Consider the following 16,103-nt stretch of genomic DNA (forward strand, 5'->3'; position numbering starts at 1 on the left):
ATTTGTAGGTGTGTATATATTTTGATCATTTCAAAGAGCTTAGTTACAAAATTAACACAGTAGAGCTGATGTATAAGCTATTGATTGGTGATGTTTACGCTTGTAGTATTATTAGTTATGAATTATAATTCAAGAGAAAAAATAACATACGGTGGTTATTCGCCTCTTAAATTGATCAGAATCTTCTCATCTTTCTCATCTATCGACATACCGAAAGATATCTTCTGATAGTATAAATCTTATCAAAAAATATCTTCGATTAGTGCAAATCTTATTAAAAAATATCATTCAGTAGTGTGTTTTATAGCGATTCCGGAAAAAACCCACTAAAATAAAATGAATGTGAGGCCCCCCCCGTTAATCATCAGTCTAGTATTTGATTAAAAAAAAAAAGGACTATCAGTACAGTATGGACCTTGTTTGATATTGACACACTTATATTGATCAGTTTTGTTTTATTGGGTCATCTTGTTAATATTTTAAGAGTGTGTCGTACTTGTACCCTATGTGTCCCCCCTTTATCTGCATAATAGTAATTATGATTATGATTATTGAAGACCTCATTTCATATAATTGACAATGTCCAGCAAGGTATGAGAGCGAAAGAGAAGTAAATAAGTAGCTAGAAAAATCGACAGCAATCCACTCCATTTTTCTTCCCCCAACAATTGACAGCAAGGTACGAGAGCGAAAGAGAGAGTAGAAAAAAATTGAGTCCGTGGAATATGTTAAACTACTACAATATGATGAATTAATGTTCGAATTTCGACAGGGAGATATCCCAATTTAATTAGTATCTGACATATATCTTGAATAGAATTAACTCAAGTGAAATCTATGGAGAGAAGTAACATTTCATATATAACAAAAACAACGGGTACTAGCTATGAAAAATATGTCGCGCGCTCTTATCAAAATATGAGCTACACTATTCACTTGTCGCCAACACACAACTTACATTAAAGTCGGCAAAGTTTGACAAAAATTGTAATGCAAGAATGAAAATAATGCTGCTGAAGTAATGTTTGAAGATGGATGGTGTGTATAATTTGCTACTATCACACAATCAATTTCATAGATGTCTTGTTGATGTTCCATGTCCCTCACCCACTAGAGAGCATAATGAAAGAAGACCCAAGACTTCACCTTTTGTTTTCGAAAGACAGTAAGGCATCCACTCAATTCGGGTAGCAAATATATACTTTACATTTTAATACGTCCAAGGTCCATAAAGACATCAACGTGAAACATTGCATTTATTAAAACCTTGAGGTGTAGGCTTCCAAATAGTGGTGAAAACCGGTCAAGTGGCCTACGACTTAACCTACATCATATTTAATTTTATTTTTTTTCTTAAATAGGTTAGATAGGGGTGATTGCATCGCAAAAGTTTGTTCTAAATTGATGAACAAATTAGATGGGATTTTTTCCCGTATTTATATTAGTCTTAAATGCGGTTTTGACCCTCAAATTTTACAATTGTGTGATTTTGGCCCTTCAAGTTTCAATTGTGTAAATTTTAACCCCCTAAGTTTTACAACTGTTTGATTTTAGCCCCCCAAATTTCATTGCTCAGTTTTTTAACCCCTCAAGTTTATCCTTTTTATATTTGCTAGCCGCCGTTTACTTTTTTGACTAAAAATTGCTTATGTTGCATTTTAAAATTAAAAAATTAAAATAAATGATTTTTTTTATAAAAAAAAAGTGACTTATATAATAACTTTTCTTGTTATATGTAGTTTATAAAATAATTTTGCTATACAAAAATAGTTTACACATTTTTTTTATGAACTACTCCCTCCAGCCTAATTTTTTAAAAAACAATCATTACTAAACCTTTTATTAAAAAAATACATTTTATTAAAACAAATATTTTTATTTTATAAATGTTTTTTTAATTTTAAAACATATTTTTAATTTTAAAACCATATTTTATTTATCTTAAAATTTTAAAAACTTTAAAATGACACATAATCAATTTTAGTAAAAAAAAAAAAAAAACCAATGGGATATACTTGTGCACAATTGAGAGCGTATCAAAGCCACATTTTAACATTATAGGGGTGTAATCGAAAAAAATATTACAGGAGGAATAAACAGAAATTCGCTAACATTACATGGGATAAATACTATTTAACCCAACATTTCTTAGATCTTTTTATAGTGTAAGAAGTCATTCTTCTCTGTAGAATATATCTGCACTGACTTTGGTCTTGTACATCTATCTAATAACGGGAATACCTGGCTTACAACATTTGCATATGTGATCCATACACCGTGGAAGTTTAGGAAGCTTGCAATACATTTTCTTATGACATTCAGAGTTATCGACACAAGGAATAATTTCTATAATGAGAAAAAATAAAACATAAGAATATATTACTAATTAAAGGAGCTATAAGATTATGTAAATAAGAAAAAATTTAAAAATAAATTGGTTTACCTTCAACATTCATTGCAACAATAAATAGGGAAAAGAGGTGGAATATAACAAAAAAATACTTCATAAGTTTAGCCATATATTGCAACCTTTTGCATGTAATAAATTGAAAAGAAATTGATCACTTTATGTATATGACAAAAGCTTTTTTATTGTAGATTAAATAGTGTTTAGCACACTTAGTAATATGTTTCTCAACTACATTAAAATATTGATTTTGGCCCTTTAATACACTTAAGATGTTGCGTACAAAAATTCCCAACTATTAATTTTATTTTTTTAACCTTTTGTTATAGAAAGAGGAATTTATGTTGCGTACAAAGAAAGTAATAATATTGTTATGCTTTAAGGAGCTAAATTATTGTTTTAAGATTTTAAAATAAAACTGATATTCATGTATTGGTAATTAGACTTGATGCTCGAAGCTTTGAAAGTGAAAATTTCCTTAGGATGACAATTTAGTCCATACCTAGTGAGAACCCGCAAAAAATACTCATAACGGGTATGGTAAAAACCCGCATTTTGGGTACGGCACGAGTATGGGTAATTACCCGCAAAAATGAACGAGTATGGGTGTGGGTACAGGTACACAAAATGGAATTGCTGTGTGTTGATTCTCTCTTTCCTTATCTTTTATTTTGAGCCAACACTAAGCACACTAGGAGCGATTTTGCCGCCTGGCGAGCCGGGGCACGCGCCCGGGCTCGGCATAATTTTTTTTTTTTTTAGGGTTTTTATTTTAATATGAAAATTCGAAAGTTAGTTTTAATATATATATCAGTTAAGCTATTTCAATGAAGCAAAGCGTGTGTTGGCCCAATGGTCAAACTTTTAGTTGAGCATGTAGAGGGTTTGGGTTCAACTCCCAGTTTTAGCCTTTTTTTTTTTACCTTTTTGTTTTTTCACTTCATTTTCTTTTATTTGTTTATATACATTATTAAAAATTCCATATATATATATATATATATATATATATATATATATATATATATATATATATAACATTTATATCGGTTAAAACGTTATTGAGAGGTGTAACATTTGGTGTCAAACTAGTTGGTGTCATTTATATTAGTTAAAAACGGTCTGATCCGGTTGAACTCCGATCCGAAAACCTTAAACTAATAAACATTTTAAAATTGTGCCCAGACTTAATATTATTCCTGGAGTCGCCACTGAAGCACACAATTCAATTTGAATTCGTTTTATTGCTAACCAGATCATTCTGAGATCATTGTAACGTTTTCTGTTGAGTTGCAATTTTTAAAAGGTAAATTTTAATAGGTTCACAATTCAATCCACCCCTTTCTTGTGAAAAACTTTGCTACTTCAGTGTGTTGTCACGGTATCAGCTAATTCATATGGGTTCATTCTATAACGTGATCAAGATTAAGAACGGAGAAATAAAGCAAGACAATTATAGAAAATAACTGAATAACAATCGGATATAAACTTTTTCGAACCAAAATTACATGTCTCGAACATTTATAAGGGAGTTCATCTACTCAACCTAACCTAGAAAAATAAAATTACAAAGACAACAAAAGAAATGAACCTTGTTGCCTCAGAGTTCCTTGGCCCTCCTTGCCTCCTCCTTAGAGTTCTCCTAACTCTCTCTTGAGTATCACTATTGTTGAGTGATTTCTAAATGAATAATTGTGAAGGAGAAAGACTCTATTTATAATTTTTTTCGTGGATTTGGGCTTTTCCATTGTGTGCGTCGTTCCCCATCGTGCCCACGATGCTTCACAGATTTTTCATCGTGACCACGATGCGATCCATCGTGCTACGATGGATTGATTTGTTTTATTTTTTAACCACCTTCTCATCGTGCTGCGACGGCCATCCATCGTGATGCGATGAGTTCTTCAATTTCTTTCTTTTTTGCTCTTTTTTGATGTTTTTTTTCACTTTTCTTGTTTCTTGATCAAGTAACTTCATTTTTCTAGGTTTTTGCTTGCTTTTGATCTTCAATTACTATTAAAACTACTCTATAATAGTACTAAAAACATCATATAATTGACTATCATCAGAAATCAACCGGTATTATCTTAGCCATCTAATTATGAGTAGTTTTGAATTTCAAAATTAAGAAACAGTTATAAAAATAATGATGTTCAATGTTTAAAAAAGATATTATTAAGAGCATTCTGGGAATATTTTTACATGAAGGAATTTTGACACAACAATTTAGTTGAGATTTTTTATTATTTTCAAATTCTCTTTGATAAAGTTGAAACAATCTTCAACTAAAGGTTTATTAAAAATATTACCTAACTGATTTTTGGTATCAACAAATACTAATTCAACATCATTTTTATTAACATAATCATGTATAAAAAGATGTTTTATTTGAATGTGTTTTGATCTTGAATGTTGGATGAGATTCTTTGATAAGTTAATATCACTAGTATTATAACAAAGAACTTTAACATTTGTGTACCTTAATGAGAAGTCTTCAGGTTGGTTTTTGATCCATATCACTTGAGAGCAACAATTTGCAATAGATACATATTATGCTTCAGTTGTTGAGAGTGTTATGATGTTTTGTTTTCTAGAACTCCAACTTTTTTTTTTTGGGTAAAGTAGCCTAGTGGCTTCTACAACTCCAACTTATAAGAGTTTAACCAAGAAATTGACAGACACCACTTGTGATTTTTCTTTCAAGTTTATCACCAGCATAATCAACATTACAATAAGCTTTTAGATCAAAATGTGATCCCTTTTTATACCATAAACCAATGTCTGATGTTCCAACCAAGCATCTAAAAATTCTTTTGACTGTTGTGAAATGTTTTTTTTTTTGGACAGGGTTCAAATCTTGCACAACGACCAATTTGTTGGGGCTATTGCTGTTAGTCATATTTCGATTAGGACCAATTTTTTGGAGAGGATTGAAATATTGCATAAAGATCCTTAGTTATGCTCCAGTTTCCAGCTTGTTAGGACCTACCGTTCTCAATTTGACACAAAAAGTCTCTCGTCGATTATCATATCGCTCTCAACATTATGAAAAACAACACTGGTGGGAGCGATATGAGTAACCGATAACGAACTATGCAGTCATTTACACAAAACTAATTAAAATAACGATAACAATAAAAGTTTTTTTTTTTTAAAAGAATGACAAAATGAGGGAGAATGAGAGATTTGGTGTGATTTTTTTTTCACACAATGGTCCCTCCCTTTTATCGAGTTATCCAAGCAATGTGATTGGATGGAGCTATGTCACTGCCTCCCACTTGACCAATCACATTTGGCCACGTGGCAACATAGTTTGACTACATGAGAGACTTTTTTTACTACCGACAGATTCACTTTCTAGAATGGGAACGAACAGTGTTTACAAGTTTTTTTCATTTTACACACTCGCATCCTAGGTAACATGGGGTAAAATTGGAAGGCCAGGGTGCGTGAAAAGAAGGACTCAAAGTAAAAAATTGAGTAGGGTACAAAAAGAAACACTCCCTACCCAACCCCCCACAAAAAATGGGCTGCTACTGTGCTGGGCCAAATCCGGAGTTATCCAACCCGGTCACTTGTCATAAACGGCGTCGTTTCAAAACATTTCCAGATTATAAAACGCTGAATCATTTGAAATACAAAGAAAACCGAAAATGGAGTTACTGAAATTTTCGAAGTTCAAGCTTCAACTACAATCTCTCCTAACCGAAGTTCGAGATCTTAGGGTAACGATTTTCCTCTCCGACGCTATTTTCCATTTTCGCCGTTTTTTGTTCCACTAACTTCATCTCTTTCAGGACAGAGAACGCTCCGCCACCGAACAACACCATCATCTAATCAAGGTTTTCGAAAATTGTTCAATTAGGTTTTCATTTTTCGTATTGAATTGATTTTTCGTTTGTGTTGATTTGGTTTGTGGTTTTTGAAAATTAGAAACAGAAACGGAATGAGGAAGAGTGTAGTAGAAAGATACAGGAATTGCAAGGTGAATTGGCTTCTGTTAAAGAAGAGCGCCAGAAATTGGAGAGAAAGGTTTGTGGAATTTATTGTTTATGTGATGTGAATATGATGGTGAAGTTTTTTTTTTGAAAAAGGGTTAATTGTTTTTGGTTTATAATGTAGGTGAATTATGTGCAGAATGATAATGAGATGCTTGAAAATAAGCATAAAGAGTTGAAGGGAACATTGAATAGCTTGCTTCAGTCCAGGGAAAATTTTGTGGTTGCTTATGAGGTTATTGTGTGTGATTAGTGTTTTTATTGTTTGCTACTAATTGTTATTGCTTGTTATGTTCTTGCATTATGCGACTTCAAGCGTGTCCGGTTTGTTATTAGGTTCCGCGATAGAAAGTGGTTTTAGATTGGATTGTCTATGTATTAAATGGAAAATTACATTACTGGTTACACAAGTTGCCAATTTCTTATCATTACTATTCACAGTATTTTATATTAATAGAATAGAAGGGTTACACATGTGGGAAAAACTGGGGGTCTGTTTTTTAAGAAAGATCGTCGTTATTGTTTAAAGGCTTAAAGCATAGTAAGCGGAGGGAAACGGCTAATGTTAAACTAATTAAGTATGACAGGAAGAGTGAGTTTTTATACCCCTCTCCTTTCAAGATTTTTAATTACCTACTGGGGTTCAATTTGGTTAATAAACTGAAGTGCATGAATTTGAGCATAACTGAAATAGATGAGGGGAATTTTGGGAGTTTTTAGAACACCATGTAATGAAATCAGAGTATGCTGTTTTTTTACTCAAAGTTCTGATCTATTAGCTAATACCTTTATCTAGTCCATATGTTTGACCATAACTGAAACTTTTCTGTGTTGGTGGATTGAGGGAGCAAAAGCGGAGTTAGTAGGTTTAGACAGCAAGATTTGGGATTAGAATTTTTTATGGTGCAATGGGAATTAGTAAAGCAACGAAGGCTCATACATACTTTATAGTGGAACTATAATCTTTTTTTTTTTTTTTTTTGAACTCCTGTTTATGGACTGCCATTGGTTGTTGTGTATTAAAGTTTTAAAAAATGGGTTATGCAGGAATCTACTTCTCACATGAAACGTTCAATTGAAAGCAAAGATAGGATGCTTAGCGTCCTCTCAGAGAAGATAAATTCTCACCTACTATTATTTGATTCTATAGAGAAGGAGGTGTTTTATATCAAGCAAATTTTGGATAAAGTGCAGAACATTGTCAAAGATAAAGAAGATGTTGGTAAGTAGTTTTTTAACTGGCACTGATTCGAAGCATGCATGTTTGTGGATATTCTTACCAACCACACAAGTTTCATTGCATTTTTAGTTATTTTTATCTTTCCTTTATTCAGTGACCAGCTTGAAAAACAAAATGGACCAGGTCTCTGCATTTGAAAAAGAATTTGTTGGTAATTAAGAAATCCCTTTATTCTGTTCTACCCTTTAAATATGTCAATGATGCATTCATCTAAGCTTTATTAACTAAATTTTTTTCCCTTTTGTTCTAGAACATATCACAGACCTAAGAAATAAACTGCAAAACAAAGAGGCCGAGTCAAGAAAAAAGGATAGAGTCATCTCAGAACTTGAAGCAAAGCTTGATGCGGAAAAACTTAGCAACAATAACCAAGATCAAATAGAAGATATATCCATACCACTGCGGATTAGTTATCTATTTGAAATTACAAAAGAATAATTTACATTTTCATTAAATGTTTTTAATTCGTTTCTTAACTAGTGCCACCTTCAGAAAACTATATTGGCAAAGGATGCAGAGATACATAATTTAATTTCAGACAAAGAGGTATCATATTCAACTTTTTCAATATGCTTTTTCAATTCTGATTAGAAATATTACTATTTTCTGACTTTTTTTAAAAATAATCCAAAGGCTTTGCATAAAGAAGTTGGAAGCTTAAGATTCATCTTACAGAGGTTTCAGGGCACAATTACTAATATGAATGAAGAGGTAGGTGAAATTTTGTTCATATTTTCTAGTTCGAAGGGTTTTATTTTCAATATTTAGTTTTTAAATTTTGTTTGTTGGCCATTTTGTCATTCTCTTTTTTGAACTTGATCTATGTATTTTTAATTTCAAAGGTACGAGGACAATAAGGGATACTCCGTGAGGTCCTTTTCATAATAAATAATTGTGTATTTCTTTGTCCTAATTATAAGAAACATATACCCTCTTTCTTTGTCTTTCTTCTGTTGTCCTGAATGAATTTAATTAATGTACTATAGAAATATTTGGAATAAGTTAAAACTTCCTTTGATCTTAGTGATTTAAATTCTTTTCATTGGTTTTAGTGAGTTAGTCATTTTTTCTGGTAAATGTAAATAGCACCGGAGATAACTACTTTCCTGGCCTTGAATTACATTGTTCTCAATTCTTTTCACTCAGCACATTGTTTTATAGATACACAAGTGCGTACGTTTGAATGATTTTTACATTTGTATTCTAAATTGGGCTGCCTGCATGGTTATTTTAGTTTGGCAATACAATTCAGTAAAAGAGTGCTCCTTTTATAGGAGAAGGCACGCAAAGTCTACTCCTAAAATCAAGGAGAGAGATTCTCAAATAAAATAAAACTGATATCAATAATAAATGCTATTGTTAGTTCTCAATGTTGAGGAGCATTTTTTTTTGGTATGTGTATTTCAGTACAATGCTTATTTTATTCCAGGACAAAAAGTTATTCTCATCAATTTTGCAACATAAAGAAGCAAGTACAATAGATATGAAGATAGAAGATATCAGGTAAAACTTATTTATTTAATACTCAGATATTTCTGTTTAAATTTATAGGCTTATTCAGTATAGAAAGAAAATAATATACTCCCTTGGAGACATGTCTTCCTTGGTTGGTAGTTAAGGTCATTCCTGTTAATTTTGGTTTTTATTTTATGCTATATTGACATGTTTTTAACCAAATTCCAAAACAAAACCAAACGATACGAGACTTTTAAACTGAAATTGAATAGGACAAGAAACATATTCAATAAAGAACATAATCTTTATAACCCAATATTTGGTTCCTATTACTCATTCATACCCATTCACGACGAGAGATTTGAAAGAAAGCATACCTGATGAGAAAGCCATAGTATTTCGATGAGGGAATTACAGGCGGCAGCATCTTCATAATGTCATAGCTTTGTGACCTAATTTCAAATAGACCACTTCAGTTTAGGCTAAGTTGATAACGACTGCAACACCATTAAACGTTGGACGTGTGGCCCACTTTTATATATATACTTGGTAATGAGGGAACGGAAGATATTGGACTGTCCTTCATTTGTAGGCTTACAGATGAATAATTCACTCATTTCATTTCATTAATATTATAATAATAATGTCTCTTTCCTAGGACCGAAGATTTTGTTCAAAACAATGAAGAGAAGTCTCAAGAACCTACTTGATTGTTGTATTACATGGCACAGGTTTGTAGAGTCTTTCAATCCTGTTTTGAAACACTTAAGTAATAGTGATTTGACCACATTATACAAACAACAACTGACATTGTTTATGACTGTTATCTATGTGAGAAACAATAACTTTGAACCATGGCGGTTAATATAGGACAACACATTTTCATGGAGATTTTTTCTTATTCTGTTGTCCTTCACTTCATTGTTAGCAAATAGCATTTGGTTAGAGTACCGCCTTGTCCGCAAATAACCAAAGAAGCACTGAAATTACAAATTTCAGAAATTGATATTTGTGAATGAAAATTCTGAGTTTAGTACTTTAGTTGTTTGTTGTATAATTTGTCATGTATTCCTCAAAAGTTTTCAATAAAAAGGGAAAAGAAATTCATATGCTTATTTTTGTAAACCGAGTTTGTTTCATAGAGTGGTGCTAAGAAAAAAGATAAACAGCATTCATGTGCTGAAAATATGTAGTCAATGCAGATTTATAAAGAAATTTAGGAGAAGCTATCATATACCAATAGAGGTTGTGGTTGGCATACTAATGCAAAAGGTCCACAGAAGTTTGGGTTTGCTCCATTTACCCAAACTCCTGAGTGAGGAATTTTGGATTGGGTAGCCATTATTGTAACTACTATCTGTATCCTGTGATGGAGGAATGGAAAAGGTAAATTTAAAATGTTGTAATGATTCCACAGCCAGTGGGGTAAGAGCCTTTGCTTGAAATAAATTAAAAAATGAAAGGTTTGAAAAGTAATTAATGCCTTTTAAGCAAAAATCTTACCTCTGGTCTAATTTATAAGCAAAAATCCTTAAAAAAAATTGGCCTCAACTATGGAGGTGATCTCAACTCCTCAAATATAAGCAAATGTCAACTATTTTGTCTACATTTAATGTTATTTTTCTAAAATTATCCTTGCATTAATTACTTAATGTTGTGAGTAGATGACCATTAATTAGGGGATAGATTAGTAAATGTATTTATTTTTATACATGAAATTAAGAAAATTAAATGCACTTAACTATCATTCTTAATTAGTATGAAACTATGGTTTTTTTGCTTATAATTGCAACAAAACATAGGTTCACACTTATTAAAAATTAAGAATAAGAATGATAGTTAAGTGCATTTAATTTTCTTGATTTTATGGAAAACAAATAAACACGTTTACTAATCTACCCTTAATTGATAGTCATCTACTCATAACATTATGTAATTAATGTAAGGATAATTTTGGAAAATTACCATTAAATGTAGATATAATAGTTGACATTTGCTTATATTTGAGGCCAAAACGTTATGGAGACTTTTGCTTATAAACAAGGCCACAAGGAGTATTTCATTATGTAAGGGAAACATCTGTCATTACCTTCTAAAATATATGTACAGGACAGTTAAACTATGATGAGTCGCAGGCATGAAGTATTATGCTTAACCCCACTGCAGTCACCACTCTCTGAATTTGGATGGGGTCATTTATTTTTTAAAAGAATTTTTAGCTTAATTCCAGGTTATTTTTTGTCAGCGATCTAATTTAGGCAAAATGTCGGTCTCTATTATTTGTTGTATGCATTTGTTTACTTGTATACTAAAAATGTTTTGTTACAGTGGAGTTCTTTTGAGACCAAATATGTTAATAGAATTATTCACTGGCATATAGTCTGCTTATTCTGCTGGCTTGCTTCAATTCTTCTTTGGCAGCTTACACCCAATTTTATCTCTAAAGACTGCCAGAAAGGTATGCATTTTTTTTATTTATGCTCCCACGGGCTGTGTAAATTGACGTAAATTGTTAGATGTGCTGATTTTTTTTTCTACTTTGTTATGTACTTCAATTCAAACTATCATCGATCGTTTTCCAATTTCCACAAATGTCTGACCATACACTTAGTGTATTATATAATTATTCAACAAATTTTGATGTTCGATTTTATAAGTAGACCTGATCCATATTGTTACTTGAACATCCTCCTTTGCTTATGTTGATATTTAGCTGTAGGAAGCAAAATGTACATACATGTGTGCTTGGGAACTTGCTTGGGAACTGGGGAACTGTAAAAAGTTTCCAACAGACAATGTTGAGGCGATGGATTTAAATTGTAGATGTAGCAATAAAACATAGTAACAGGCTAACAGCCCACATGTGTGCTTGGGAACTTGCTGTAATGGTAGGGTTTAAAAAATTCTTATTTACAGAATGAGGTTTCTGAAATCATTAGTGACTTCTATAGTTTGCTCCACCATGACTATCACACCTCTCTTACACTAAATTTGTGCCAAACTCAAACTCCACTACATAATCATGAGTAATGACCACCCTTTTCTCATTTCATAGCCATGAAAAACAACCATCCAATAACCCATAACTCATACAACCACCATGAACCCATCTTCAATGACCAGAAGCGTCCCCAAACAACCTAGAACGATAGCCAACAACTCTTCCCTATAAATCCAATTGCTAATGCACTCTTGCATCCACAAACTCAATGCGCCAGGCACCAAAACTCAATGCATCAAATCGTCGTTCTTGGTCACCTCACCATGAATATGAAACATGACACAGACACACTCCTTCAACACGGCTATCTTTTTATACACCACAATCTTCAAGGGAATTAGGATTGCAGCCACCTCCCAACCCTGTGCATATGCTCCCTACTGTTGTATCAACATTCGACTGTCAAGTTGCCACTGTCCAAGTCATTGACCAACAACCACCAAACCAGTCACCCTACTTCAACCAACTTTCAATCGCAAAACAACTATCACCCTCATGCAAAAATGGACCGGACTTGCCACTTCAACTAAAAACCAGGTGCAAGGATTTGTGTCTAGTCCAAATGAACCTGGAAGCAGTCTAGCATGAAAATCAGGCCAAAAAAGGGAAACCAACGTAAAACTGGACAAAATTGACAGTCTGTCATCATGGCTCAGGAATTTTTTTATTTTTTTTTTCTAAAATAAAAACTAACCAATCACTTATACCCTTTACTTGTAGGTGCCTTTTCTGCTTGTTTTCCTTCCTTTTCCCTCACAAACTAACAACCATCTCTAATTGATAGTTCCTGATTTCCCTTTTTTGTTTCATTTGCAAACAAGCAACAGTAGGTATGGTTATTGTTCTATTTTAACACCACTTTTATAGATGAAGGATGAAAGAAGGAAATTGTGTTTTTTGATTTTGCTATTGTTCATGATGCTTGAACCAATTGATACAAAGTGATTGTTTGTCTATCGTTTTTGTGACTCATTTTCTGCGATCTTGTGTGGATTAGTGGGGATATAAGTTGACCGCACTGTCATTTGAAAGTTCTATTATGCATAATGATGCCTTGGAGTTGAGCAATTTTCGAAACACAGGAAAACTCCAAGTGAATGAGCTATGTTTGAATATGATAATGTTAAAATGAAAGGGGCTATAGGTTATTGTTAATTTGTTATTGGCGATTACATTTTTTTTTAGAACTGCGTTTTTATTGTGTAGCACTTGCTTGAATTTCAGTTTGAGCTTGGAATGGTAGAGTTATTTAAAATGTAAACCAACATCGTTTAAAACACTTTAAATATTACCTATTCAATAAGATCCTTGAACTGGTGCCTACGCCTGTTCATTAATTCAATTCAACTTGATTGTTTCAAACCAAAGTTGAATAATACATATATGAATCTAAGTTTTGAGAGGAGTGAATTTTGACATGTAACATTAGCATTAAACGGTCACATAATCACCTTTGAATGTAGTAGGATGAAAAAATAAAATGATGTAGATATTTTATGATTTAATGGATTAATTTGTTACAAAGAAAATTAAAGAGTTAACTTGTTATAAATATCTAACTTAAAAGATGGTAAGATGTATTTGGCATTCTCTTTATATACAACTCGATAAAAAAAATAAATTAATCATAAGTATGATTTCTTCCCTCCCTTGCAAACATACTCTTCCAAATTAAGGTGTGAAATTTTCCTTCCAATCCATTCCTGCCATCCTCTCTAAAGTGTTCCCCTCTCCATTCCAAACAAAATCAACCTTAGAGTTCTTATTGTATTTTAGCTAAGATACAATGTTAGCTTATATGTAAAGGAATTGAAACACATGAAGACTTAACTAGACAGGACTTAACTATCTTTGGCAAAACCCGCCCAATTATGTAAGCTGGAAAATATCTAACATTCGTAATTTGGAATGATGACACGAGTTTGGTGAGAATTCCAACAACTAGTATATATAAGAAGCCAAATTGGACTCTTTCTCACACACAATGTGCAGTCTGTCTGGTATTTGTTTCATATGGTCGTTAGTATTGGCGGCTAAGTGTATGCCGACATGAAAAAATGTCATCCTTCCCGTAGATTTAGGCTTAGAAGAAATCATTATATGGTTGAGATTCTAAGAGAACTACATTTGTGTTTGTTCTTCGGTGCAAAAATTGATTTTGATTAAAAATAAATTCAGGGTTTGTTTAATCTGTAAAATAAATTGGGGGCTAGTTTAATCTACAAACGCACGATGAGTGAAAATTGATTCATGTTTGTATAAGTTAATAATGTAAAAGGGATTATGCTTCTAAAAAAAAAAAATGTAAAACAGATTATTGTATATTCATGTTTTTGGATTGTTTGGGTCAAAATTGATTTTAAATGTAAAATTCAAGGTTGTCAGAATCGGACCGGTCATCGAACCGGTGAGATCACCGGTTCAAGGTTTAATTGGTCGGACCGGGTTCAACCGGGATCAAACCGTTTTTAATTATATATATTTTAATTAATATATAAATAAAAATATATGAATAATTGTTCAATATTTCATAATTTCACACATTAAAAAGATAAAATATCACAAGTCAAAATAAAATAAAATTTATAATTCAAACTAAATGAAAAACAGATGAAAAACAAAAATTCTTCCTATTCCTACGACGTCGTTGTTTTGTTTCAGATTTTTTTTAAAAAAAAGAAGTTAAAACGACGTCGTCTTGCCCTATTTTTTTTTTAAAAAAAAAAAAATCTGTAAAACCGCTTGAACCTCCCCGACAGGTTCGCCGGTTCGATCCCGGTTCACGCGTTTTTTTGCCGGTCGGTTTCCTATCTGTTTTTTTGCTCAAAATCGAACCGTTTTCATAACCAGTTCACGGTCCGACCGGTTAGAACAGCCGGTCCGGTTTTGATAACCTTGGTAAAATTAATAAAATGAGTTTTAATATTTGTATTAAAAATTACCTAGAATAGACTCCCACCACCTAAGATGCTTCTGAGAGCACCACCATGCGCCAAATTAACCGAGTAAATCTCTTTTGGGTCATGCTTCGAAGACCAGTGGTCTTACATGCGAAACTATTGCTTTGTGGTATTTCAAGTCTAAAGTTACACCAACATAACCAAGACATTGATCTCAAGTGGTTAATGAGTTCTTCCTAGGACGAATTGTTCGAGAGAATCCGAGTTCTATTCCTGGTGGAAACATTCATAGTCAGACTTTATTTACCTCGCAACCACTAGCGGACATGGGGGTGGGCTGAGGTGGGCCGCGGCCCACCCCATCCCAAAATATATATTTTTTTATATTAAAGTATTAATTTAAATGTATTATTAATGATTTTAAATCACTCGGCAGACATATTTGTACAAATTTTAGTTTAAATATTAATTTAGAGTTTATTATTGATGATTATAAACTTGGTGCACATATTAGTTCAAATATTAGTGTAAATATTAGTTCATGATTAATTGAATTTATAGTATTAGATAAAATTAGCAATTAAACTAGCATATATAAATATGAAATGACATTAAAAAAATATATTCAATTAATATTTAATTTTTTAAGTTCTCATTTGTTGCAATTTTAGTCCTATCTCAATTTTTTTTTGTCATAAAAATAGCGAATTTCAATGCCAGAAAAATGTGAATTTTGGTCTCAAATTTGATATTTCATCTTTGGAGACAATAAATTACTTTTATGGCCAAAAATCACAATTTTTAGAGTAAAAATATAGATTGTTGATACCAAAATTGTAACCTATGAAAATAGAGGGACCAAAAAATTCAATTCAAAAATAGATCGACTATTTGTCGACCCACCCACAATATTTTTTCCGATTCCGCCACTGCTTGCAACCGAATTTTGGATTACCGAAACCTTATTCCCTCAAGAACCAAAAGGTGTAAAAACAATATAATATAATATAATATCTCTATCAATTGAGTTAAGCTAACTTACGCTAAGTAACATTTTACTAGTCCTTAAAGTGCCTAAAACAAAAGCAAATGAACCCTATAGTAA

At 32.2% G+C, this 16,103-nt stretch overlaps 1 protein-coding gene and 1 long non-coding RNA gene across 5 annotated transcripts; one reads left to right on the forward strand and one right to left on the reverse strand.

Moving 5' to 3' along the window:
• Nucleotides 1-2,033: 2,033 nt before the first annotated feature.
• LOC123909913 lies at nucleotides 2,034-2,627 on the reverse strand. Its single transcript, XR_006810037.1, has 2 exons — nucleotides 2,444-2,627; nucleotides 2,034-2,346 (listed from the first exon to the last, which is right to left on the reverse strand). It is a non-coding gene; the product is annotated as an uncharacterized LOC123909913 (long non-coding RNA).
• A 3,390-nt stretch (nucleotides 2,628-6,017) lies between these two features.
• LOC123909975 (paramyosin) lies at nucleotides 6,018-11,685 on the forward strand. Of its 4 annotated transcripts, XR_006810103.1 has the most exons (13): nucleotides 6,018-6,129; nucleotides 6,202-6,246; nucleotides 6,338-6,436; nucleotides 6,527-6,637; nucleotides 7,450-7,624; nucleotides 7,737-7,793; nucleotides 7,893-8,029; nucleotides 8,129-8,188; nucleotides 8,276-8,353; nucleotides 9,072-9,145; nucleotides 9,756-9,828; nucleotides 10,300-10,483; nucleotides 11,207-11,504. XR_006810103.1 is itself a non-coding variant. In XM_045960947.1 (12 exons), the coding sequence occupies exons 1-11, from the start codon at nucleotides 6,058-6,060 to the stop codon at nucleotides 9,805-9,807; spliced, it is 960 nt and encodes a 319-aa protein (XP_045816903.1). In that variant the 5' UTR covers nucleotides 6,018-6,057; the 3' UTR covers nucleotides 9,808-9,828; nucleotides 11,519-11,685. The 4 variants fall into 4 exon arrangements, 3 of the variants coding, with proteins under 3 accessions (XP_045816903.1, XP_045816902.1, XP_045816901.1); XM_045960947.1 differs by lacking the exons at nucleotides 10,300-10,483; nucleotides 11,207-11,504 and adding an exon at nucleotides 11,519-11,685; XM_045960946.1 differs by having other exon boundaries at nucleotides 10,300-11,504.
• Nucleotides 11,686-16,103: the final 4,418 nt, after the last annotated feature.

This window comes from Trifolium pratense, linkage group LG2 (genome assembly GCF_020283565.1).
Source record: "Trifolium pratense cultivar HEN17-A07 linkage group LG2, ARS_RC_1.1, whole genome shotgun sequence".
NCBI classification, from domain to species: Eukaryota; Viridiplantae; Streptophyta; class Magnoliopsida; order Fabales; family Fabaceae; genus Trifolium; species Trifolium pratense.